The sequence below is a fragment of the Paramacrobiotus metropolitanus genome, unplaced genomic scaffold (genome assembly GCF_019649055.1).
Source record: "Paramacrobiotus metropolitanus isolate TYO unplaced genomic scaffold, Prichtersi_v1.0 Parri_scaffold0000323, whole genome shotgun sequence".
NCBI lineage: Eukaryota > Metazoa > Tardigrada > Eutardigrada > Parachela > Macrobiotidae > Paramacrobiotus > Paramacrobiotus metropolitanus.
The window spans coordinates 26,144-50,919 of NW_026570543.1; the positions used below are offsets into that span (position 1 = coordinate 26,144).

General features: G+C 44.3%; 2 protein-coding genes, 1 long non-coding RNA gene and 1 pseudogene across 3 annotated transcripts; 1 reads left to right on the forward strand and 3 right to left on the reverse strand.

Moving 5' to 3' along the window:
* Positions 1-460: 460 nt before the first annotated feature.
* Positions 461-1,567, reverse strand: LOC129602078 (uncharacterized). Its single transcript, XR_008692351.1, has 3 exons — positions 1,445-1,567; positions 840-922; positions 461-591 (listed from the first exon to the last, which is right to left on the reverse strand). It is a non-coding gene; the product is annotated as an uncharacterized LOC129602078 (long non-coding RNA).
* A 6,600-nt stretch (positions 1,568-8,167) lies between these two features.
* On the reverse strand, positions 8,168-12,416 carry LOC129602075 (uncharacterized). Its single transcript, XM_055501030.1, has 2 exons — positions 11,412-12,416; positions 8,168-8,306 (listed from the first exon to the last, which is right to left on the reverse strand). The coding sequence occupies exons 1-2, from the start codon at positions 11,950-11,952 to the stop codon at positions 8,179-8,181; spliced, it is 669 nt and encodes a 222-aa protein (XP_055357005.1). The 5' UTR covers positions 11,953-12,416; the 3' UTR covers positions 8,168-8,178.
* Positions 12,417-13,314: 898 nt separating this feature from the next.
* Positions 13,315-17,688, forward strand: LOC129602073 (uncharacterized). The gene is made up of 10 exons (XM_055501029.1): positions 13,315-13,371; positions 13,499-13,597; positions 14,132-14,462; positions 14,684-14,867; positions 15,408-15,671; positions 15,759-15,946; positions 16,502-16,621; positions 16,679-16,807; positions 16,872-17,056; positions 17,523-17,688. The coding sequence occupies exons 1-10, from the start codon at positions 13,346-13,348 to the stop codon at positions 17,686-17,688; spliced, it is 1,692 nt and encodes a 563-aa protein (XP_055357004.1). The 5' UTR covers positions 13,315-13,345.
* A 3,565-nt stretch (positions 17,689-21,253) lies between these two features.
* LOC129602074 (nuclear envelope integral membrane protein 1-like) lies at positions 21,254-22,573 on the reverse strand (annotated as a pseudogene).
* Positions 22,574-24,776: the final 2,203 nt, after the last annotated feature.

The window sequence follows — 24,776 nt, forward strand, 5'->3', positions numbered from 1 at the left end:
AAGGGCGCTCCGTCGACATCTTCATCAACTGCAGAAAATAATAAAGGGCGAGTTACTCCAATCGAATACTACCAAACGGCAGGCGATGCCGGCGGCCGCATACCGACATAAATTCTGCATGTACAGAAAATCATAACAAATTTCGATCCAGATACTTTTCTGAAAACATTTTGATCTAAGAATTCTCGCTGGACTCCGGTAAAAGCACTGATTAAATCAAAATAACGGGACGTAATAAAAATTAAAAAGCGATGCCAAATTGCCAATAAACTGCAATGAGGACAACGTGACTGATCGAGGAGTGTAAAACACACACACAGCCACAGGAAATATTTAGGAACTATCTGTATGCGATCTAAAAGTATTATGTATCCATTTTATCATTAGCACTGAATCAACTTACTGGGTACACCATCCACATCGGCATCCATGAAGCTGGGCAACAGATTGTGGCGGACGGGAAGGCGGTCAGATAAACGGGTACCCATCGCCCGGCTCCAAACCCAGGAAGACGTTCTGCAGTTTGATCAGGTATTTGGGGGGATACAACGCCCCGTCTTCCCATGCGCGGAAGCAGTTCATCACTCGTAGCTACGACAAAACGTCAGCGCCAGGATTTACACAATATTGACCGTAACGGAATCACTTAAGAATTCAAAACAAAAATACTGAAATTGCAAAATTGCCTGAAACAAACAATCTGCAACTGACAGCTTCCGTTAACGCAACAAGAATTTTCGACTGTTTTCAAGAATCCGCAAAAAGCGGTAAAATCCCCACAATCACGATCACAATTAAAAAGGTATTTACATCTTACGCCACAGCTACCTGTCTCTTACCCATTCCTGTAGTACCCGGCATTCTGCACGTGTCCACTGCTGCTGTTGTGGAGGATGTCGGATACCAAAATCAACTTGGCCACCTAACCCCACGCAACCGTCATGAACACATGGATCGCACAAATTAATCATTTAAAGATTTTTCCGAATTCTTTCCGTTCATAAACGTAAGATTAAAATTATTTTTGGTGTAATTTTACAGAAATCAGAATGCAGTTTTCTGGCATCTACGGAAACATGGAAACTTTTCCAATTGACAAAATATTTCGAGAACTAATAAAAATAGAAGTATACTCAACTAGAAATGACTAAAAGCGCTCATTTTTTCGATGAAAATTCCAACAGAATGAGGCAGTGAACACACAGTGTACTCAGCAGAAATATTCAACTAATCGAACTGAGCGAACTATTCAAGTAGTACTAAAAACACTACCCTACGTAATAATCAAAACAAACATCGACCACACTGTCACCGGACCAAATGCACAGCGCCTGGAAGTTAATAATAAATTATAAACCAAATAGCCACTGCGTAATTCTGTTCTCATACAAAAATAATAAATTCGTTATTCATTTAAATACTAAATAGTGCACATCCTGCTTACTCATCACTCATGCCAGTGCTGACCGGCACGGGCTCCTCCATCACGGGTTTCTTGCGTCGCCCTCGTTCTCCCTGACATACCGCTCTTCGCCCGCATGCCGCACCAGATGCTCCGGCATCCCAGCCGTGTACGGCTTCAACGGCGGCGGCATCCACATCGGGCCGCCCTCGAACATCCGCAACTCCTTCGTCCGCCACTGCGTCGGTGTGTCGCCAAGCAGGATGGAGAAGAGCTTCCAGCGATAGTCCACGTGCCCGTTGCAACGGTTGCCGAAGAGGAAGCGGTACATGGGGTTTCGGTACGAGCCCTTTCCCGCAGCACCAGCATGGCCTCGAAGAGGGTCCTTCGCGGACGATGACTGCTCGGCCGACTGCACGGCCAGCACCCGCACAGACTCTTGCGCGTCCTACTGGATCAACAACGTGTTCCCAGTCTGCCTAGAAAAATTGTAAATTACATTTTCTAGAGCAAGACAGACACATAAATTGGGCAAAAATTTTGAAAATCACACTGTCTGACAATCATATTGGCAATCGTACTGTAAACTACACATCATCATCTGGAAATCATCCTGTTAGTATTGGATTAACAGCCGTGGCACGCCGGCATTACCTGTTTCGGTTTTGCTTCGCTTGCGCATGCGAAATGATCCCGATGAGGCCTTCGTCCGGTAAAGGCCACGTTGTGATCACCAAAAGGATTGCGAGGCATCCGATGTGGTGCTGTCGGTGCTGCTGCAAGCGGACATTTTATAATTGCTGTCTATTTAAATCTAAAAGTATCGACGTTAATACCAGAATTTGTGTTTGCTTTCCGCACTGCCAACCGGTAGCAGTCTGATGCCGTCGTCGACTACACGTTCGGTGAATAGCCACCGTCTTTTCCTGGTCTGTATCCACTAGGATGAACGCTGGCTTACCACCCGGTCCGGATACTGCTTGCACTGAACGGGGCGCGGGTGCGGGCGATGGTGGACCGGGTGTTTCACCTTTGGAGCGATTGGTCAGAAAGGACCACACCATGCCGATGGACGGCCGGCGGGATGCCGCTTCCTACGCGTTCAGCAGCGGCGACTGGGTGAGACTGGGTGAGGTGCGCAGTGGATGGTCAGCGTGACGGGGAGCGGATCTCAGTGGCCGTGGTCACCGTGGGCAAGGGCTTGATCTCACCGGGACCTTACTCGTTTGTTAAGGCGGGTGCTTGGAAGAGTGACGAGACACAACTATCTGCAATAAAATGCACATATTCGGTTTGAATTTGAACGCTCAGCATACTTCTAATTTCTAAATTTAAAAAATGTATGCAGTTTGAAAATAATTACTTTGTACTATTTGAAATTTTAACAGCAATTCTAACAGTTGTAATTTGATTGTGAACCGTAGATTTGAAATTTGTTTTGAAAATTTAAGAGTGCTTTTATTTTTTATAAACAAAAAATTCTGTGTCTATAGAAGCCGTAAACTTTTAATTTTAAAATAGCCAGTTTTTATATACACAAGCATATTACACCCGAGAAAACGAAAATGGGACGCTGGAGAATACCTGGAATGTATTGAGAATTTCCGCGACCGAATAATTCACAGCAGTAGTACAAAATCCCTGAACCGTTAACTAATAAAATCGTTCTGGTTATCGCGCGCGATCTTCGGCTATGGATGCTGCCTGCAAACTGATTCCGTATGCCAAACAGCTGTGTTGCACCAACTTGCACGTGTGGAATGTCGTTTCACTCTGTATCTGACAAGAAATTATAAAATCACGATTGCATTTAAATTTCACCTTTCAAAATGGGTAGAACAAACAAAAATTTTCCAATTTACCAATTTTTAAAATACGAAGAATTCCGTATGCGGGCGGACTAATTCAATTCCGAAATGCTTTCTTTACTGAATTCCAACATAGCTGCACAGCGGCGAATTACCAAATTTTTCAAACTAGACAGGAAGTTATCCACATCCGTTTTGCACAGAAAACTGTCAACCGTTCATCTGCTTTTTCGTAACAATACATTCAGTGCGCAAGACCAGTTTCCGTAAAATTCTGTAATTGTTAATTCGTCCTGATTTTCAAACACACCTGTACGGATTTTCTCGAAGGTTTCCGCCACGATAATACACTGGCAAACCGGGCGCGTGCTCTTGGATTTGAGCTGGTGGAGAACTGCCAAATTGCGGGCGGCCGTTTTTACGGATTTGACCGGACGTTGCGTCAACACCGCGGCTGATCTACGCCAGAGTAAAAACATCACCACTAGGCTTGTACAAGTGAATTCTGTTGATTAATAATTTCATTTTAGTATTCAAATTAATTCTAAGAAACTGGATTTATTTTTACAGAATATTCTGTTTGTTTTAATCGAAGTAACTACCTCATTCAGTAATAAGAGATCAGATTTGTCAATTCAACAAAGTTTTCTGTCAAGTTTTGATTAAAAGGTCGAAATATCATCCCCAACCTGTTTATTACGATCGGCGAAGGAAACAATGTGCGCTTGCCCGCGAAAAATCCACAAATGCCAATGAATTTACCGCGCAGTTCCTGTCGACAGAGTACGCGCCAATGTGCAACCGCAACATGATGATGATCAAGGAGCGCGCAACCTGCGTACATGGGACTGGATAGCGGTGAGCAGGGCGCCGTCGTGGGCAGCGAGGGGAGGCCATCGGCAGCCATCCTGGCTCCCGATCAAACGGTTACGGCCAGCTGGACAAGAGGGTGGATAGCTGCGCAGGGATCATACGGCGAAAGGTTCGCTCAATTTCCATTGGCGATTTCGCAAGATCATACCAACGCTGCGAAATCCAGCGATCGCTGGTACATGATGAAACGGTCAATTCGCAGGGCAGCGTCGTGCAAAATCTTCTTGATCGTGCAAAACCCAGCACTCTAACCATCAAATTCTGGGTAACTCGGCTCAGAAAAGCCGTACCAGTATAGCGGCTGCAGACCGTGCGAGTGGCGGGCGTGATGTGCTTGACGAGGCAGACAAGCGTAGGGTATTACAACTCTCTGACCAGCTGCATGGATCCAGCGATACAACAACATCTGTGCACGTATCGGGCGACTTGATAACGGCATCATGCATATGACAGGCACTACAGCAGCGCTGTCGATCCACGGTGTCCACTTTACAGCGAGTGGAAAACCTCCTCCAACCCTTCCAGTGGCAGCGTCACACCGCTTTCATCGACACTCTACGGCTTTTCGCGTTTCGACTCACAATCAGCGTCCGACTCTTCGGGCTTCTCAAAAGCAGCTGATGGTCAAACTCATCGGACTGTCTGTGCTTTTCGAACACCTGCGTCTGTAGTGACTAGTGAGACGAAGCAAAACACGATTACGCTTTAATACGGCATGTGCTTCAAGAAGAAACATGGTTCAACAACAGCATGTATTTACCACATCTTCATCCCATCATGGCAGCACCTGGCGCCGTCGCACACAGTACATATCCTGACTGAAAATCTTGGCAAATTGCAGCTAGAGATAGGTTCAGCGTCTCGGGCAGCAGCGACAATGCAGACTGATTCGTAGTCTAGCACACTGCAGGTTTGCATGACGAAATGGTCCGCGGTAAGGAGTCTGTAAGTATCTTTTCCACCGAATCGCGAATCTGTCGGCTGGGAATCCGTTCGCGACGACGCTGCCCGCCTGTTATCAGATCCACCAACAGCGCTCAATTGAATCTCAGCCCTTAAACCAAGGAATCGGTATTTCCACAGGAGATTCTGTCCTGCGTGCAGCAGCACCTCGACATCGATTCCAACGCGCGCGCGCTGCTGTTGCGATCAAGGGAGCAGTCAAAGACCTTCCGTCTGTTTAGGGCATCCGAAATCTACGATCAGACGGGACGCTAGCGTACAGTACAATGTCGCTGACGCTCTGTGACTTCTTCTGGAGGCCCACAATGTGGCCATATGCTGCAGCACACCGTCCATCTCCACATCCACAACGTTCCACGCATATTATACATGATACATTGCCGTAACAAACTTACAATAGATTACTGGACATTCACGAGTTCAACAATCGACGGTTTATCAAAGTCTAAAACGGGATTCAGTGAACCACTGATGCTTTCTTCCCGCAACATCATTAAACTGGAAATAACTCTTACGGTTTTGCTGCAGCGACCGCACTGTAAGTACTCGTACAATCTCGCCGAACAAGATGCCTGACTCATTCACTACAGGCTGCCTTCATTCAGCGATAGGCAGGTGCATACAGTGCAGTTACAGGGCAACTGAACGCGCGTGTGTCCTCAAATGTTCGCTATATCCGTTCTTTGATGTAGCCGCATTGGCCAGCGCATTGCACTCAGCTACGCGTCCTCAAATGCCCGATCTCGGCACATCGACAAATTTATGGCTTTTCTACCGTTTGATCATGTTTTTGAAACAGAAAAAACTTACAATTACTAACATTTATACCGTTGAATAAAATAATCTGCCTTAAAACTTTAAATTCACCAATTAATGTGGAACATGTGAATTATCAGCGCCTACAGAACCCTGCTTACAAATTTAAAGAAAAAGTCAAGAAATAGCAATGCAAAGGCATCAGCACACCTTTAATCAAAATTAAATTAAGGAGTAATTTGAATTTTCTGTAGGAGTAAGCGTATATCGCTGGGCGCTGCAATTATTATGCATTCATCGACTGCACGGTAGTGATACGATTACGGACAAGGCTCCTTGAAGCCGCGTCCGATCACTTCGGCCGTATACGATCACTTCGGCCAACGCTCATTTCGGCCGAGGCTCACTTCGGCCAACACTCATTTCGGCCACCGCCAGCACATTTAGCCATCTTCAATTTTTCACGTTTTCCTAGATTTTGTGTTTTCTAGTTTTTGTTGCATTTCCAAATTTTTGTTGTGTTTCCTAGGTTTTCTTAGGTTTTTCTTAGGTATCTTAGGCTTGCTTGGGTTTTCGTAGTTTCTTAGTTTTTGTAATTATTATTAATTTTTGTTTAGGTTTCCTGGGCTTCTTAGGCTTTCTTAAGGTTCTTTAATTTTCTAAATTTGTTTTAAATTGTCTCAGAATTCTTTGGGCTTTCCCAGGTTCTTTTAGTTTTCTGAAATGTTTTTGGAATCATTAACCTTCGCTCTTGTGACGGTAGGCTCCTTGCAACCGCCTACGGTTTCTTAAATGTCTTTGGGTTGGGCGCATAACAATCGTTTTGAGCCACTTCCGGAGGTTTCCCTCTGTCTGTTTTGAATTGCTAATCTTTAATAATGATTGTTTTTCTTAGTCCTGTACCATTTTCAATTTTTCCAGGACTGATATCAGTACAAGGTCATTTTCTAACACTTTCTTGAATTTAAATAGCTGCCAAAGTTACAACGAAGTTAACGTTGTCTACAAATTAAACCAAAATGAGTGTTGCCCGAAATGTACTGTGGCCGAAGTGATTGGCCGAAAACTTTAGCCGAAATGAACGCGGCCGAAATGAAAACTGCCGAAGTGATCGGTAGTGATCCTTGAAGCATCCCAGGAATTTCAACATTAAATTCATGCGAAAAATCTTGCACCAGGCAAAAATTCCAACTGGTCTCCGTAATTTATGGCCTGCTTTTTTTCGCATTTCCATCTACCAAAAATGCGGACTGTCTTGTCCTGGTACAAGTGCGCGGCTCGTGCGCCCCTATCCCTGTTCGTGCTTATAGCGCAATATGGAACTCAAGTCAAACTAAACGACGGCCGTTTTCCAGTTGTCAATGCGTCAGCTAGGACACCGAGAAAGGTTACTTACCCGCATCCACGCCACCTATCACCGCAATGCTGTAGAATACAACCAACAAACACGGATTAGAAACCGCTATTTGCTGCTCGTACCGAGCTTCTTAAGAATCGTTCTTGCCTCCTTGTCGTTTTACCAGGTTTGGATTATTGTTGTTGTTTCTGCGCAGTCACCACAAAACGCCCGATTTGCTTGGCGGATTGACATGCTAACAGCAGCAATGTCTACAGCACTTTGATCATTTCCGGTTCCTCGAAACCATCGCTACTCGTTAAACGCAATATCATCCATGTACCATCTTTTCTAAAATAATATTTTTTAAAGTTTTACGTAATAACATTGAGCTGCACAGCAATATACTCGTAGACATTATTATACGTACAAGGTATGCATCGCACTCCGCGCTCGGCACTACCTTCATGGACGGAGAGTAACATCTCGACATTATTGTGGTCAAGGTACTACCCAACAAATTCGGAGTTTATTCAGGGCAATTCATACCAAACAAACGGACGCGAAGCGGTCTACACGTTAAAACAAAAAAAAAACAAAAACAAAAATTTCCTTAACGTCAGCTTGCAAATGGTCTAATGCGATGGTCTTGACCGCGCTCCCGCTTTATATACAACCCGGCAAGGGAAGCGGGCGCTGGTCAGACAGTGTGGGAGTAGCCGTCACCTCTTCGACCAATAATAGATAGATTCCCGAGGAATCTTAGCTATTATTGTGGTCAAGGTACTACCCAACAAATTCGGAGTTTATTCAGGGCAATTCATACCAAACAAACGGACGCGAAGCGGTCTACACGCCAAACACACCAAACAAAAACAAAAACAAACACAGAAGGCAAAAGAAACCCATCAAAAGGGAAAGCTACTTAGCGAAGGCTTGTCTCATGGATTCCGCCATGTGAAGGTTAAATTGCTGCCGCTTTTCGAAGTCGGTATCCGTATATGCGTGGACGCAGTCGCTTCTCCAGTTCCCTTGGCATTTCAGTAGTGCTGTTGGAACATCCATGGTCGCGGCATAGGTTGCGGCGCCGCGGCGAAACGAATGAGTGGAAATGGCATGGGTGGGATAGCCGGCTGATTGAATTGCTGTTCGTAGTAATTGGTTGAATCTAAAAGCATATAAGGGTTTTACGCAGGCCCCAACCCGGTAACTGAACAGTGCATCTGTCGGTTTGGCCTTGGAGGCGGCCACCATTGACCGAAGTGCTGCTACCGGACATAAGGGATTAACGGTTAGCCGTGGTAAGGGAATCTCGACCTTACTTTTCTTAAACCGATTAGTTTTAAGTACGGCAAGTTGCAATGTAGCACCAGTATCGGTGAACTGGATGTCTTTCACACGCAGATGCTTGTTGCTGAGTGATTTAAAAAGGCATGAACTGCGAGCAAGGGAGAAGAACGCTGTAAGGCATGCCGCCCAAAACGTCTTCCTGTATCTGCTCGGTACGGCATGCAGGTTATTTTTAATTATTATTAAATCCGTGGGTAAGATAGGGCGCCGTTTATGTGGGCGCTCTTGGCATTGGCGTTTCACGCCTGCAAGTGCTAGCTTAACCTTGTAGTGAGAAAGGTTTGGGCCGGCATATCCCCGATAATGATGGAATGAAGTTAAGGATGAGACATAACTAAGGATAGTATTATATTCTAAGTCTTTGCTGAGGTAAGCTATATAAAGGCTAACAGTGTGCTCCGTTGCTGGACACGCCCGCAATCGAAACGAATGACAGAACGTTTCAAACCGTGCCCACTGGGTTTCCCTGGTTTTCCAGGAAGATTTCGCCATAGCTGAAAGCTGCAAATTCCTCAATTTCCTTTCCAGTTTGTGTGTTAGGGTAACTAAAACGAAAATTGTTCGGTAATTTATCGCCTGGAAAAGGCCTTTGCCAATCGCTTAGAAATTTATTGGTGTATGATTCACTCTGGGATAACCGACTCAATGAGTCAGCTAGCACGTTGGTCACACCGGCTGCATGTATTGCTTGCCAGCGGAAGTTATGCCGAATGCTGCATTTAAGTACAGCTTTCAGCCATTTCAGCGCTTCTAAATTTTTGGTTGTACCACGATTTAAGAAGGCGACCGTCTGAGTGTTATCAGATTGAACAATGACTTTCTGGTTGGCCAACTGCTCGGCAAAAATTAGTAGTGGTAGGCATGACGCGATTAATTCTAAAAAATTAATATTGCGTTTAAGCTGTGCACTGACCACTGGCGTTGGCACCCAGTTGGAGTGAAACCCGGCTGGTGCCTTGACTGAGACATCCCAGCGACCTGCTATCCAGGTACCGGCGTAAACTGCGCCAAATCCTTGAAAGGATGCATCGGTTGCGATATAAGCAACACTGCGAGGCTGGCTCATGGGTGTAGAAATAATGCCATTCAGTGAGCCGGCAAAAGTTTTCCACCACTCCAGTTCGCTTAACATTAACTGACTTACTCGGACACGATGAGTGGAAAGTTTTAGTTTTGACAAAATATCAATAAAAATGCGCGTGAAAGTCCTGGCTCCGTAGATCACTTTAGACGCAAATGACATGTGTCCAGTAATAATTTGGAGTTCCTTCTTGGTAACTTTATTACGCGCAGAAATTGTGTCGCATAATTTGAAAAGCGAAATTAGTTTCTCTACAGGTAATTCTAACCGGCCCAGCAATGAATCGACCACGATACCAAGAAAGGTCACTCGTTGCGCGGGGCCTATTATTTTATCCCATTTTACCATGAAACCCAGAGAACATAAAAGAGAAATTAATTCGTTTTGGGCGCATAAGCAAATTTCATAAGTTTCCCCAATTACTATAAAATCGTCTAAATAAGCGACGATAGCGAATTTACGGCGCCGCATCATGCGGCAGATGGCCGTTGAAATTTTATGAAAAATTGATGGAGCGTTTGAAAGCCCAAAACAAAGAAAGTTATCTACATAAAAACTCTCCGATTCGTTTGGGAACTGCCAGCGGAAACCTTGGAGTTGACGATGCTCCGGTTTGACTGGAACCCAGCGGTATGCAGACTTGATGTCTATCACCGCGTAAAAACAACCAGAACTGCTTAGCCTAATTACATCTTCGAGAGACTGAAATGAGAATGCTTCGGCATCAATAAAGGAGTTAACGCTGCAGTGAAGAGGGCGACTGCAATCTGTGATAGGGCGCAAGGCTGTGCTGCCTTTCTTTGAAACCGCACCGATGGCATTAATTCGCAACGGTTTATGACTTTGTTTTGATAGTCTACCCGTTGCCAATTCTTCGGAGAAAAGACGGTCTAGAAAGGGTTTTGCCTCAGGAGATAGGGCGCTCTTGTAATTTGTACAGTCCGCCGGCGGCACTGAGTGAATATCCGGCACGAGAGAGAAACCCTGAGCGAGTCCAGTTAGCAAAAATAGGCTATCTGGGTGGTCTACTTCAAGCTCTCTTGACCAGTTTTCAATGCTGCGAGTAAGAGAGGAGCGCAAAATCAGATCGGCGTCAAGAGATAGAGAAACGTTATCAAAAACAACATAATTAGGCGCAGGTGTTTGCGGTGAGGCTTTAGTGTGAACCGTTCCCGCGGTTTCGCTGATTGCCGGCAGTGCAACTGCTTGCTGGGTGGCCTTCGCTGCCACAGTGCCCACAGATATGTGCAAACCCGGTGCAGATATTGGCGTTACATTTATTCTCTTGCCAGAAGAAACAACAGGAAAAGCGATAGCGCCGCTGCCCGTTTTGCTGGCTTTTGTAACTGTTGCCGTACCCGCGAAAAAGCTGCGCTTTTTTGCCTGTTTTAATGACAGTTAGAGCAGGCCGGCGGTTGCGTGCGTAAAAATGCTTATCACATAACAGTGCGCGTTTATGAGTATCGCATAAATCGAATTTCTCATAATTCGCGTTAAATCGAAATTCGTCGTCAAAAGCCAAAACTGATTCGTCGGTGTAGTCCCGATGGCGCACGACAAGAAATTCAATGTATTCAAGGTAAACTTCAAGCGCATTCTGATATTTGCCCGTTACCGTTTGCGCTAGGCGCACGGCGGTTCTAAGGCTGTATATCAAGAAGTCATCAAAAGTCAACTGCGTTGCATCCGGTTTTACACGTTTGCCCTTTTCATTTAAAATTTTCGCCGCTTGCTTGTGTGGCAGAGGAAGTTTCCGAGCCACACTAGCAAGCTTGGCTACTGACTGTGAGCGGGAACGAACGGATGACTTTGAACTACGAGATTGGTTACTGTTTGACCTACCTCCACTGGTGTTGGATTCGCTGCGTTGTTGATTGCGGCTGGGACGGTAGCGTCGACGGGAACTGTTGCGCGATGAGTTGCTAGCCGCCCGGTCGGTGTTGTTGGCCTTGCGTTGGTCGATGACACTACGCAGATCGCCGGTGTTGGCGCGCTGCTGCCGTGGCCCAATAAACAACTGCACTTCCATGCGGTCGGCGTCCATGGTGATGAACTTCAGATTAGACGGGAAATCCTGACACAGGGCCAGTCGACGCAATTTTTTGACGGTGGCAAATCCGGCATTGAGGATTTCGTTGACCGATTGTTCAGCAAGCTGCAGTGTTTCCCCGAGGATGGTAACGGAATCAGGATCGGGAGTTGGTTCTTCCACCACTGAAGGAGACCGGTCGTGAGAGCCCTGTGAATTCTCCATACCGTAATGATCGTACAGTCGAATCAGCATATCATTCTTGGTGCCGGAGTCATCCACTTCTTGGCCGCGACAATGGTCCATCAGCTCTTCTTTAGTGAGTTTCTTAAGGGCAGTCTTGCTTGGGGCCATGGCGATATTAATCAACCAAAATAAAAACAAATGCAAGCAAAAAGTAACTGTACTGTGTAAGCAAAAGCTTATGACAGTGCTTCAAAATTTATATCAATTCAACTAATTGATGAAACCAAAAACTTATCTGTCTCTAACCATCTATAAGATAGTACAAGAGAACGATAATAGGAGTTATTCAAAAAGTTGTACGGAGAACGGGAAAACGTTAAAGGTCACACAGTGCGTACACTGCACTAACAAGATCACAAATATAACGCTGCGGAATCAAAGTGTCCGTGGACTATTTGATTGTGGCAGCAGTTCAAAACAAAAATTTCCTTAACGTCAGCTTGCAAATGGTCTAATGCGATGGTCTTGACCGCGCTCCCGCTTTATATACAACCCGGCAAGGGAAGCGGGCGCTGGTCAGACAGTGTGGGAGTAGCCGTCACCTCTTCGACCAATAATAGATAGATTCCCGAGGAATCTTAGCTGTTTATTCTTGCTCCTATGCCTACAAGTTACTTTTACAGTTTTATCATTATACAAGCCGTGCATTTCTGATTTTTCTCTGTAATATTGCCCTAATTGCCCAATCCGTGGTAACTCCGTTCTTTTACGCGTAAGAATGTAGCGCCAACAGCTTAAAAACGACACTGTATTACTCCATTTCCTGTACTTAAGAACCCGTCGAAATGTCTTCTGTCCGAAGTATTCTAAAAAATGACAATTCAGAAGGCACGCCTATATAAATTAAAAGTATTTTTTCAGAACTAAATTTAATTTAAACTGACCAAGCGTTGACTCTGTTCACTGCGGCAAGCACAATTGTACAGATCTACCTTTTGCGAACAGAAGAAATTGTCAAACAATAAGAAGGCGCGTTTCAACGTCGGCTAAAACGTCAACGAACAAATTAAGAGGAAACATCACATTTGCTATCGGATGGATGACTATCGAATGCGGACGTATCCGCAAGCGCCATTCATTAGGTAGCGTTAGGAATGGTCATTTATAAGCCCCATTCACTTACCGGTATTCAGCGTAAAGCCAGCGATACCCGGATGGAGCAAAAGTGCTAGTCCACCGGCGACTAACGTGAGGTGTTGCCACTATCGCGATTTTCAGAATGAACATTTTCGAAATACAGTGTCAATTTCTGTTGGTTTATTCTGATGTGAGTTTAGGTATGATACATTATTTTTACATGATGAACTTTCAACAAGTTATTTCTGTACAGTTTTGATTTGCTGGCGGAGAGCGATCTGCTGCAGATCACTGAAGTGATCTACGTGGCGGAGAACGGTCTGATAAGGATTTGCTCGGCAACGGAATAATTCCTTTCCGCCCGCCGTTGTTCCTCCTGCCCCATTCCACACGTGTTGCTGCTTCGCTCTTATCGTCCGCCAAAATGACCTCGCGGAGGCCACAGTGTGGGTACGTGGGTGTAATCGAGCATATCAATCATATCGATCGTCGATTGACTGTACAGATTGCAGGAACATGCTGGCTCACTTAATTTCTTAATTAAACACATTTTAACGACAGCCGTGATTTTGTACAGCTACTGTGGAATCACAGGCCAGGAATACCTAATATTATGTGAAGAGGCTGCGTGTGGAAAGTACTTCTGCAACGGCAACCGTGACAATCTGACGCGCAGGTACTCGTACGCTTGACTGTTGTTGGAAAATTTCCAAAATTCTAATTCTATGTGAAGTACAGTGTGATCTCGACTTTGTCTGAAAATATTTCAGTGAGAAATTAGATGGAACAAAAATACCGATGCATTTTGGGTTACAAAATTAATGTGATTTGTACGGTTGCCGGCAGCTGGAACTTAGATTCGGCGTGTGGATTATTGAATTTTTTTTAAATTATTCAATAACTACGGATATCTGTCTACTAATACTATTATTATTATTATAAATGTATAAAAATTTAGAAATCAGTAAACTAGTTTAATCTGGATAACGATAAAATTATTATTCAAAATTAAAGTTTTACGTAAAAGTCATGTCATTGTAGTTAAAAATCAAATGCTCAATTCAGCAGGTAAAATTACTCGATTAACTTTTTTCTGCAACTAAAACCTTAATTCTGGGATAATAATTTAAATCTTATTTGATTTTAATAGGAGCTGGCAGCGCGTTCTCAGATGATGTGATGTGTGATTTCCAAAATAATTTATTTGCAGCCATGTGCTAACGCACATTGCAACCACTCACCATGCGGCAATTTCGTTTTACTACGGATGCGCTACGGGCCCGGCGTCCAACCCTAGCACTGCCGGCGCGCAAACCGGCCGTTTCCGACCGAAATGTGATGGGTGCGGCTCACGGGAGATCTTTGATCTGGGATACGATGGTCGTGAGGATCTTTGTATTCCGGAGCTCGTCACCTGCCGTGAGCATGCCGGTGCGGGGGCGAAGAACCACTGGAAGCCATACGTGGAGGCTGTCCAGACGATAAAGACACGATCGAGACGACCGGAAGATCTCACTCATTACCGCCTGACGGCCGATTTGGTCAAAGTTTCGGACGGCCGAATCCAGAAAGATTGGCCCGCGAAGATGTGGGAATCGCGGATCCCGTGCTCCAATTGCGCCATTTAGAAATCTTCTGGAGCCGTTTTCCGCAGGGCAATAAAACGGAGTTCCGTGCGTGGATGGTGAGCTGTCGTTTCTGCAGTTCTGGTTTCGAAAAAAAATTTAAAAATAATACTACTGTAATAAAAAATTGCATGTAGTTGAAGAAAAAGGAGGACGGCGCCCTCGCTCCGGAAAAGGCTCGCGTGTCGGATGCTGAGCAGCAGGAGGAACTTTCTCTTCCTGGAATTCCATCAATTTCTTCCGACGAGCGGGAGTCCTCGTTTGAAGAGCTGCCGACTCCGTCCCGTTCCGTTTCACGTGCAGCCGATGGCAATCAAGCAGGTAAACAACCGGTTGATGAGTAAAGTTCTAGATCTCCGTGACCAACGGCTACTTCAGCTATAGCTTGTTGTTGCTTACTCTGTAATTGTGTGCTCATGCGTTCCGTAAGTAAAACATAAATACGGTGACTATAAAATATAAAATGAACACGTTAGTTAGAAAATATTAATGAAAAGAAATTATAGCAGCCGCAATAAAATTATAATATTCTATCTAGTATTAGTAGTATTACATAGGTTTATTTGATGGATAACGGCCGAACGAGAGCGCATGCTTATTAACGGCTGTAAAAAGTCATGGCATTTATTATACGGTAAAAACTATTATCTATTATACGCTCAACTTTTAGGTCAAATGCAAAGATGCCAAGTATTGAAAAAGTAAAAATACATTCATAACCGATGCAGTTTGGTATTGCCCATCTCACCAGAATTTGGGATATGTTGTTTAAATACTGAAATTATGTTTTCGGCTACCGGTAGAGCATTACAACGTTGTGTAGTCAGGAAAAAAGCTGAAAATGTCGGTTTGATTACGCAGGTGCGGGAGGAACTCCGGTAACTGGTCCCAGCCGCGCGCCCACAAAACAGACGGTTATTGTCTCTCTGGAGATGGAATCCTTATCATCCAGTCCCGTGGCGCAGCGCCGGAAAGCAGCCCCACGCGCGGGTACCAGCAGAACGGCATCCGGTGTGCTGCGGGGCGCCACGGCCAACCAAAAACGTCGCCGAGTGTTAGATGACTCCGCCCTTACCCTTCTAAACAGTCGTGAAGGCAGCGAGAACTCCAACCGGCGTGCTGCAGGTCAGCGTGGTCGTCGTCGGCGTGGCTGGAAGTCGTGCGTACGGGGATGATGCGAACCAAACTCTGACTGTTTCTGTTCGGTTGCAGTGGTTTCGCCGATGGATGAGTTTCAGTTCGGTGGGCGATTGGTCGGTGTGGTACGCTTGAAGAACGGGGCCACGGACGACGCTGCGCTAGATGGACATAGCGAAAAGATGAAAGCTGAAGACCATCAGCCGAAGATTTCCATCACTGTAACCCGTAACGGCATCCACATTTTCGAAGATCCTGGCGAGGTAGGTGTGGTGTTTAATGCGTCGGGTGTTTCGTTGCCGGGTTTTTCCGCGGCCATGTCATCAGCTGATCCTTTTCAATTGAAAACAAAAGATTTTTAATGAAATAATAGTAATACAATAGGTATATCGTTCATCTTCAGAAATATTTCGTATTGTATTTATATTGCATTGTATTTAATGTATTGGTAAATGGTATGTTACTTGCTTAATTTCTTCATCGAAAGTACTTGAATAACAATATTAAAAAAATTAAAAAATACACGACCAAAATCTAACCATTAAAATGGGAAATAAAGCTTTTACTCGTATTTCGTCTCAAATGCTGGAAGCCAGATTGACCTCAAAATAATTTGACTGGAAGCTTAAAGTGTGAGGAGCCTGAAATTATGAATCCAGATCTACTAGTATGTACAGTGGAGATACGTTAACGTGCATATGTATTTTGCTTCGTTTATGCTATGTCAAATGTGTATGAATTACTGTATAAATTGCTGATGGGTAGAATAACTTTAATAATAATAAATATAACATCTTCACGATTGTTTGACGTTGTAGATGGAGGCATTTACACACCCGGGACCGGAAATCAGACGCATCTGGCGCGATAAGGCCAGCTTACATTCGTTTGGCTACGTGTGCGGCAACCAGTTTTATGTTATCAAAACTGCTAAATCAGTAAGCTGTCGTTTTTGCTAATTTTATTGTGTTTTGGTTTGAGTTTTGTGTTCAAAGTCGGACAGTGTCGTTGGTGCCATTCACCGTTTGCTGCCGTCTGCCTTTCTCGGGACGCAAAACGTGGTCCAAGCGGGTCAACATGCAAACGCCGGCAATCCGGTTGCCATGGCCAACGAAAATGTTCAGGTGAAAGCAAATGGCGCCACAGTTTTCGCGGTCAGTGTGTGTGGTGACGCCGTTTCTTTGGTAGGACGGGTCGGTGCGCGGCGTATCTGGTACACCGCCGTCTCGCGTTTCTTCTCAGCCTAACGAGACATTGGGCAGTGTAGAGGACGAGGAAACGGGAAATGAGTTGGGGGCAGACGATGTATGGCAGGACGAGGACGACGTCGGAAGCGCTGACCAGACACCGTCCTCTCAGCTCAGTTCGGCTGGGTAAACATTACCACACGCCCGCCTCTGATGACGCCCTTGGTACGCCGGTTCGCGATTTTAAGGAGCAACGCCGTGTGGAGGAAATGACTCCTCGGTCATATAAAGCCTTCATTGATAACGTCCCGACCCGCGCCGCTGATCGAGCACACTTTTCTCCTCCGCGTAAATTCGCGGTGGTGAAGCTGCAGCGAAAAATCGCGTACGTACTCTGTAGTGGCACTAAAATTATTTTCTAGTTTCTAAGCCTTTCTCCGTCGTATTCTGTCGCTGCTCTTTTCTTGTCCCACCGGCTGCTCCATGAAATCACCAGTTAATTGTGTTTGTGTTTGTAGCTGGCGTTTCGCGAATTCGAGCCGCTAAATGGGTACACTTACCAAAGCGTACACGGCTGGGATAAAACGTACGAGATCGTTAATCTAATTAAACATTGCAATATATTTTTTGTTTACATTTCCTTTATTCTTAGCATGAAGAGAGGGCTTACGCGCCGTCGATATGAGATGCGCCCACATCGCAAATACAAGCGGGCACGCGCGTCCACTCCGCTAGAAGCTTCCTGGTGGTTTAGCTTCCGCATGGTTCCTCTCCTGTACGCCTGCATCTTCAAGCACATCATGACGCGGGGCTATTAGTATTTTGTAACCATTTTTTCCTTTTATTGAGAAGAGATAATTTAAGTTGTCTTAATTACTTCAGTTTTTGATTGTCAAGCGTTTGATTTTATGCGTAATTTATTTCTGCTGTCGGAGGAATATTTATGTGTTTAGTGCTTTTATTAGAATGTATCGCCTGTAATGAATACGTCTTCTGGTTGATTAACCAGCATTAATAATTTTTTTCATCCGAGTTGTGAATGAACCTTCTTTCACCGTTTTTCTGATATGAGTAGCGTTAGTGTTACATGAAAATCGAATTAAATGCAAGCGTGCATTGCGTAAGAACTTGGTGAAGACCCGAAATCTCGATGACAGAACTGTTTCGGAAACGGTAAGATCTGCTATCACTACGATCGTGAATTTAACCTATTCGTTGGTTTGTAAAGCACGGTTGTAAAGCCGGAGTACGTATGACGCTATCCAGAATACTTCTATGCGCAGTCGATGACTATTATCTTTAGTCACATCATTTAAAAGTTACTGTAATCTTCTAATGATTTGAATTGCATATATACAGTGGCACCACCGGTTAAAACAGTTAAATATGTAGACAACCGAAAAGTAACCTATCGCATTTTTAGTTGTCAAATTAGTGCTTTCTACGGAACTGATTCGCACAACCTTTTACAACAATGCACAAATACACAAACACTGTAATGAATAAAATCGATCGGGAGAAACTGTATTTTAAGCGGTGGTATAGTTAGCATTTAGCAGGGATTTCTCAGTATTAAGTACGTACTGTGTAAGCACTGCACGCACTTGCTTCCACTCCGTATCCGAACGGGACTGTTATTTTTAAGCAACGCGACAACAAGCTGCCAAGGCCGAATTCAGCGGGCACATCGTTTTTGCATTTTATCGCAACCGGGATCTCAAATCGTTGGTTTGCACAGTTTTATTCCACTTCTACGGTCCAGTGTTGTGAAGCCACGGAGCTGCGCGATGTTGTCATTTTGAGTGACCACAGTTTTATGAAGAAGGTGCTTCGACTTTTCTTCTGTCGTTATCCTCGTCCATTTAGCAGAATCGGTGAATTTTATTGTAGGAATGGACATATCTTCCGAATTTGCCTCGAATACATGTCGTTAGAGTAAGTTGCGCTACGCGCGGTTATACTCCGAAGATATACTGTAGTATATTTTTCGTAAAAAGAATTTTTTCGGCATTAACTGATGGCAGCAAAGTAAACTGTGTTAACATACTCTGTAACTACGGTGTTTGGAGACTTGGAGTATGGCATGTTTCACTCTTATACAAGCATTGACATTTAGTCCTTGTTAGAATATGATATCGTTAATTTTTTTGGTATTACAACTACTTGAACAATTCTTTCGTAGGGCACCGCTTTAAATCGAGCTGACCTGCGTTCGGTCACACTGAACACATGTAAAATGTGCGTGATTATCGGTTCACCGAGTTCCGGTGCTCAAATGCAGAATGTCGATAATGCGCTCATCGATAAACGCTCATCGGTAATTCTGGCTACTCTCAATGTGCGCGCCATGAGATTTTCCGAAGAAGAGGCCGCAAATCGTAAATAATACTGAACAGCTTCTGTTTTTTAAGAAACATTGGCGACAAGAAAGTGTCATAATATCTGTCTTTTCTGATTTACAGCCGCGAGGGAAGGCGAAAGCATGTACCAACAAAGAATTTCACTGAAGACGCGAGCCCGGCAAACTGGTTATGAAGTGCCGCTTATAACCGATATTCGTGAGTAGTCCTATCTGTACTGCCGATTATAATATTACTGTGTCAGGCTGATATGCCAAATAGTAGATTATTAAAGTTTCGGGTTCGTTTGACATATTATTTGTTGGCCGGCTAATGGGAAGAGAAGAGTTTAGGGAAGTCGGTCCGTAGGTGCACAAAATTTTTAAACAGTCGAAAGGACGCAACGACGGGTCTGTAGTAACGACTCCTGTTGAACGAGCCGCATCGCGCATAAACAGAAGCCCCTTTACTGAACAAAGGTACCTATGTAGGTACAGTCATTACAAGTGGACCGAATAATTGTCATCAGATCTGTACAAATAAAACAACTATGTCAAACGAAGCCAATGAAGGGCTTCCGCTGATTTTATTGAACAACAAAGCGGAAGTCGTTCCTGTCGGAGATTCAGAATCGATGCTCTTTAAATATGTATCTATCTGCAATGTATTTTTAATCAATCTTTTTAAGATCTGTGTTGCTTTTTCTATCAGAGAGGCTTCTCTAAGTTTCTAGCGTTTTCTTTAATGGTACCAGAGCATTAAACTAGACTACGTGGTGCGTAGGTAATTAAACTACTGTAAACTGTACTCGTTTGTACAGTACTTTTAATCTAGTAAACGCTTCCTCAGAAACTTCCAAATTTCAGTGACTCCTGTATTTCATTATCTTTTGGCTTTTCTTTTGTTTTTTTTACATTAAAATTTGCTTGATCCTGTCATTTCCAATGCCCGTGGCCGAAAAATATACGTTTTTACTAGTGCGGGATACCAATGCGCAGTTTCTGGATGAGGATGACGATGACCTTCCGGGACGGAGTTTTACATGACACAGCCTTATGCTTGCGGACGGTGCTTTTCTGGCATTCTGCTGGATTTATTGATGATAAAGCCATTTTTTAACCCTGTTATCGTCAACGTCTTCCGCACCATGATTTTCGGTGGGGCATCGCTGGAACTGGAAAAATTCTTGCCGAGGAGCCGGTAAATTTTTGATGCAAATACCGTCTTTTTGTTTTTTCTCGCATGTTTATGTCCATACGGGGTGTATTACTGTTATAATCGTTTTATCTATAGGTATGATCGACGGCGCCAATATTTCCAAACCCGCAATGGTGAAAAATTAAGTTATAGTAAACCAGTTTTCAATTTCTTCCGGGCCGTATCGGTGCATGCGGTAAGAATACGACTGCATCAGTGACATCGCCCAGAAATAAAATTATCTTAATTTCATGAATTCGCTTGTTTGATCATAGGAGTCGGCGTATGGCGGTTTATTTATCGATGCACTGGTAACATTTAGCTGATTATGTCTGGGTGTCTACCGGAAGGTGGACCCGGCAGATGACAGCTCGAGAGCAGCGAAGCGTTTTGTTATTTGCAATCCACCGGAAGATTTCATTCTTGATCCCACCGACATGATCTACAGTTTGGATCGTTCGGATTTTAATGAACAACCAATAAGAGATCCCTCTCTTGGGCTAGCGGCTTTCTTAAGCTCAAAAGGGTAATCACTTTGAGGTTTTCAACTGCTACTGTGTAAGCACTAACCAATTTCCAAACTTGTTCTGTGTTCTTTTCGTCTGCATCTTCATATAAGCAATTCAACAGCGAAAAAGCAAAGGCAAAGCAAAGGCAAAGCAATTCAACAGCGAAAAAGTGTGCTACGATTTCAAACTGCCCTTTAACATAATACGAGTTCAATTTCGTCTGCGCATTTGCGGGGAACATTTAAAGAGAATACTGAGAAAAAAGTTTTGCCAAGATAGAACACAATCACAATTTCGTACCTCGAAATGCAAAAACAGTTACGACACGCTGGTGCTACTCATAAATTATGAGCCATCAAATCATCGACTCCATTCCCGTTCCGGCTCCCATGTCGATTCCACGGCGGCGAGTGCGCCGATCGCAGCGGACTATTCCGATGTGACCGCCAATGCGAGCTGGCCGATGAGGAGAAGCGCAGCTGCACGGGCGCCGACGCCGGTGGTTCGTCCTCATCGTCAGATCCACTGCACGACACTTCCCGCTCATACGTGTCCACCTCATCTAGCGAAAGATGCGTACCGTCTTCCACAAACGAACCGAACCGCGACGGACTGCTCAGTCGCTTTACCAATGACCATGACTTACTCGGGACTATTGGCATACTCCCGCAGCTTCTTTAATTCTTTGGCTGTCTCCCGTCGTCCCACCTCTTCCAACTCATCGGGTGACAGCAGTTTGCGCGGTCGCGGCGGAAAGAGTTTATTAATAATTTTAAATCTCCGGAAATTACACCCACTGTGGATGACCATATCAAACGCGGCGGCGGCGCAAATCAACGCCATGCCGATCGGTTCAGTCGTCACGCTGAAGTACATAATCAACGCGCCCACAATCTGCAACTTCCACTGCATAATATTCAATTCATTGTCTCCGGACTGCGAATCCCGCCGAAGCGATAAATGAGCATGAAGGTGATGGTTGAGACGATGATAATGTATGCCACGACATAATTGCGATGATCGTAAATTGTCTCCCGAAAATTCTTCCACAACGTCTAGAGAAAATAAATCACCAACCAGAAACGAGATCCCCGCCGCTTTCCGCGGAATCATCCGGCTGATTAAAAACACCGCCAGCAACAATGAACCTACCAAGGCAATACTGATCCCGGAAGAATAATGAAAAATGTATTGCGGCTCATTCGTCGCGCAAAGAACAGCAGACAGGCGCCCGTCAAAAAAGCCAGGAAACGATACGGATCCACGGGGACAATCTTCAAGGTGAGCACGTACGGTTTATTTGTATCCACGCCCAGACAGGTCGATGTAAAAGGTTCAGACGAATGCTGCGATCCCGCCAGGGCAGCAGCGCGAACCAGCGTCATGCGCATTGCACTGTTTTTCCACTTCTTCGGAGGACGCTCCACGGTACAGATCTTCAATCCACGGCTTCATCTTCAATGCCCAGCTTAAAGTAGGCACTGTAGAACAACGACTGCATGGTGCGACGTGTGCCGGGCCAGCAGAAGATTCTCAGCATGCGCATCGGCGCGGCCATCACCGGGAAAGGCGAGTTCTGCATGGACATCCACTGGACATTGCCGTTGTTGGACGACCACGGCGAACCCTTGCTGGATGAGGCGGAAAGCTTTTCTGCGTTCGCGGAATGATACCTTGCGCAGAGAAGTGTCAGGTTTTCAAAGACTGTGCCGTATGTGCGGATATCATGAAATTCTGCAAGACTCGCCTGGGTAACCGTTGTTCGTGTTCGCTTATCTGAAACCAATGCGAAGAACGCCACTATCATATAACTGCTCCGTAAAGAACCGTGAAGTAAGCTAGGGAATTTCCATCATGTTGACGTCTGAACGAAAACGATTCGCTGCCGAGGAGTGTGCAGCGACCTTAGATGGGAACTTTCATTAATCTTGGAAGAGTTAAGCACTTCGGTACTTCATTTGCAAAAATCTTTTTAAAATGTCTTTACTACCAAAAAAAAATTGACCACCACACAAATTTTGCAAACTCAATGGCAACTGACAAAACGAGAAAATTACAAGTCATAATCAGTCTACCCTTCTCTGATGGCATCAGTATAAATTGCCGCTCGTAGGGCGGGTGGCAGTAATCCAAAAGCAAATGCTCGGGCCCGTCACCCGCGTGCAGTGCGTGGGTTCATTTTCGTTTTTCAAATCGGTTTAGAGTTTTGGGTTTTCACTGAATTCGTTTTTCTGTTTTAATATAATTTGAAGAATAAGCTAGCTGTCATCTTTTCTCCGGCGTCTGATTTCGGTTCAGTTTTAGCTGTAATGATTTCCAGTTTCAGGTCTTCACGCGCACCGACAAGGCCGCGGGTGGATCGTTTTGCTGGCGGATGGCTCATATTAAATCTTCGTCGGTTTAGTTTATTAAATTAAAATGGTTTTTAAATGGCGCTTCATGTAGCGTTTTTAAATATAAAAGTATACGATACTTATCCAAGTGAGCCCTTAATTAAAGCTAATAACAACTTATAATTAGTATGCGCTTTTCCGGCAATGCTTATAATTTGCGTCCGCCGTCCGAGTCCGCATATGAGTTTTTAAATCACAATAATGATATTCATATATTCTGGGGCGACTATTGATTAGTATTAAGTATTAAGTACACGTGTTTCATGTTTGTACAAAATAAATGGTGGAACCTATACTTCATTAAAAGCAGTGTTTATATATGTAGTCAAAAAATCTGAAAACCTAAAATCAACGTTATTTTGCAGTAGGATTTAGACGTGCATACATGCGCAAAGACCTACTCTAGAGTAAGTACCGTATCTGTATAATATTTTTTTTGTTAACGTTGTACTTATAGCAGTTTATTACTGCAATGCACCTGCACTTATTATCTCGTACCGTAATATCTCGTGTAAGTACTTACGCGAGATTATTAGTATTTAACCAATGTATCTAAGCTCCACTAAAATTAATGACATTAAAGATGTGCCGTCGTTTACAAGAATAATTATATAGATATGACAGACAATGTGAGACAGTACGTCTACGACGTATAGTATGATACTGCGGGTATGTGATGATTCATTTCCAAGCACAAATCAGTCCAACTGTGCCAAGGTAGGCCAAATTTGGCACAAAATTGAAAAAAAATGTTTGGAGGCTGTTTCAGATTCACCAAGCCTCGTGGTCGTGGTCTAGGTATTTTTCTAGATTGAAAAAAGAATCGTTTTGGCATCACCTTCATTCATTCTGCTGCACACCACGAGTTTTCTGTTACCGGGCTCTCTGATTTGCTGCTTAAAACGTTCACAAAATTGTATGGTAAGGTTATTGTAATGTTGATGCTCGCACCGGCTTTCAATTGTGTCGCATTGCAGCAAGCCATACAAAAGTACAAACACTCACTTTCCATTCTACCTTGTGCAGCCGGATGTTAATGCGTGGGTTGCTCGCCGGGAAGACGTCGCTGTTTCCGGTTTCCCGAAACCAGGTATTGGGGACATTGAAAGTGCAGTGAACAAGCAGTTAGCAGTGTTACAGCATTATTGCGGACCTACGCTCAACGCATAGAAGTAATCGCAGTGAGATATTTTTCTAGCTTTTATTTGCATGATAAACTACAGATCAGATTAAGGGTTTTAAAAAGTTATCAGTTTCAGAGTACGGTATATTGTACATTTATACTGCTACTACTGCGCTGAGAATTTAATTAGTTTCTAAGGTGTTATCTGCAGTAGCAAACGGTTTACGTAGCGTGAGTAGTGTGGCAGTTGCTGATGCCACAGAACTGGCGCCACTAATTAATTATAACTGTGCTTAAAATTAAACGGTCCTTAGTACTGCAAGAAGATCACGACGTACTGATATT

Coding starts and splice junctions, on each gene's coding strand:
- LOC129602075 (XM_055501030.1), bottom strand. CDS start 11,952: ATGGCCCCAAGCAAGACTGCCCTTAAGAAACTCACTAAAGAAGAGCTG. Junction 8,307..11,411: donor CGAATCCAACACCAGTGGAG/GTAGGTCAAACA, acceptor ATATGCTTTTAG/ATTCAACCAATTACTACGAA.
- LOC129602073 (XM_055501029.1), top strand. CDS start 13,346: ATGACCTCGCGGAGGCCACAGTGTGG. Junction 16,808..16,871: donor TGGCCAACGAAAATGTTCAG/GTGAAAGCAAAT, acceptor TTTCTTTGGTAG/GACGGGTCGGTGCGCGGCGT. Junction 17,057..17,522: donor TCTCAGCTCAGTTCGGCTGG/GTAAACATTACC, acceptor CTTTATTCTTAG/CATGAAGAGAGGGCTTACGC.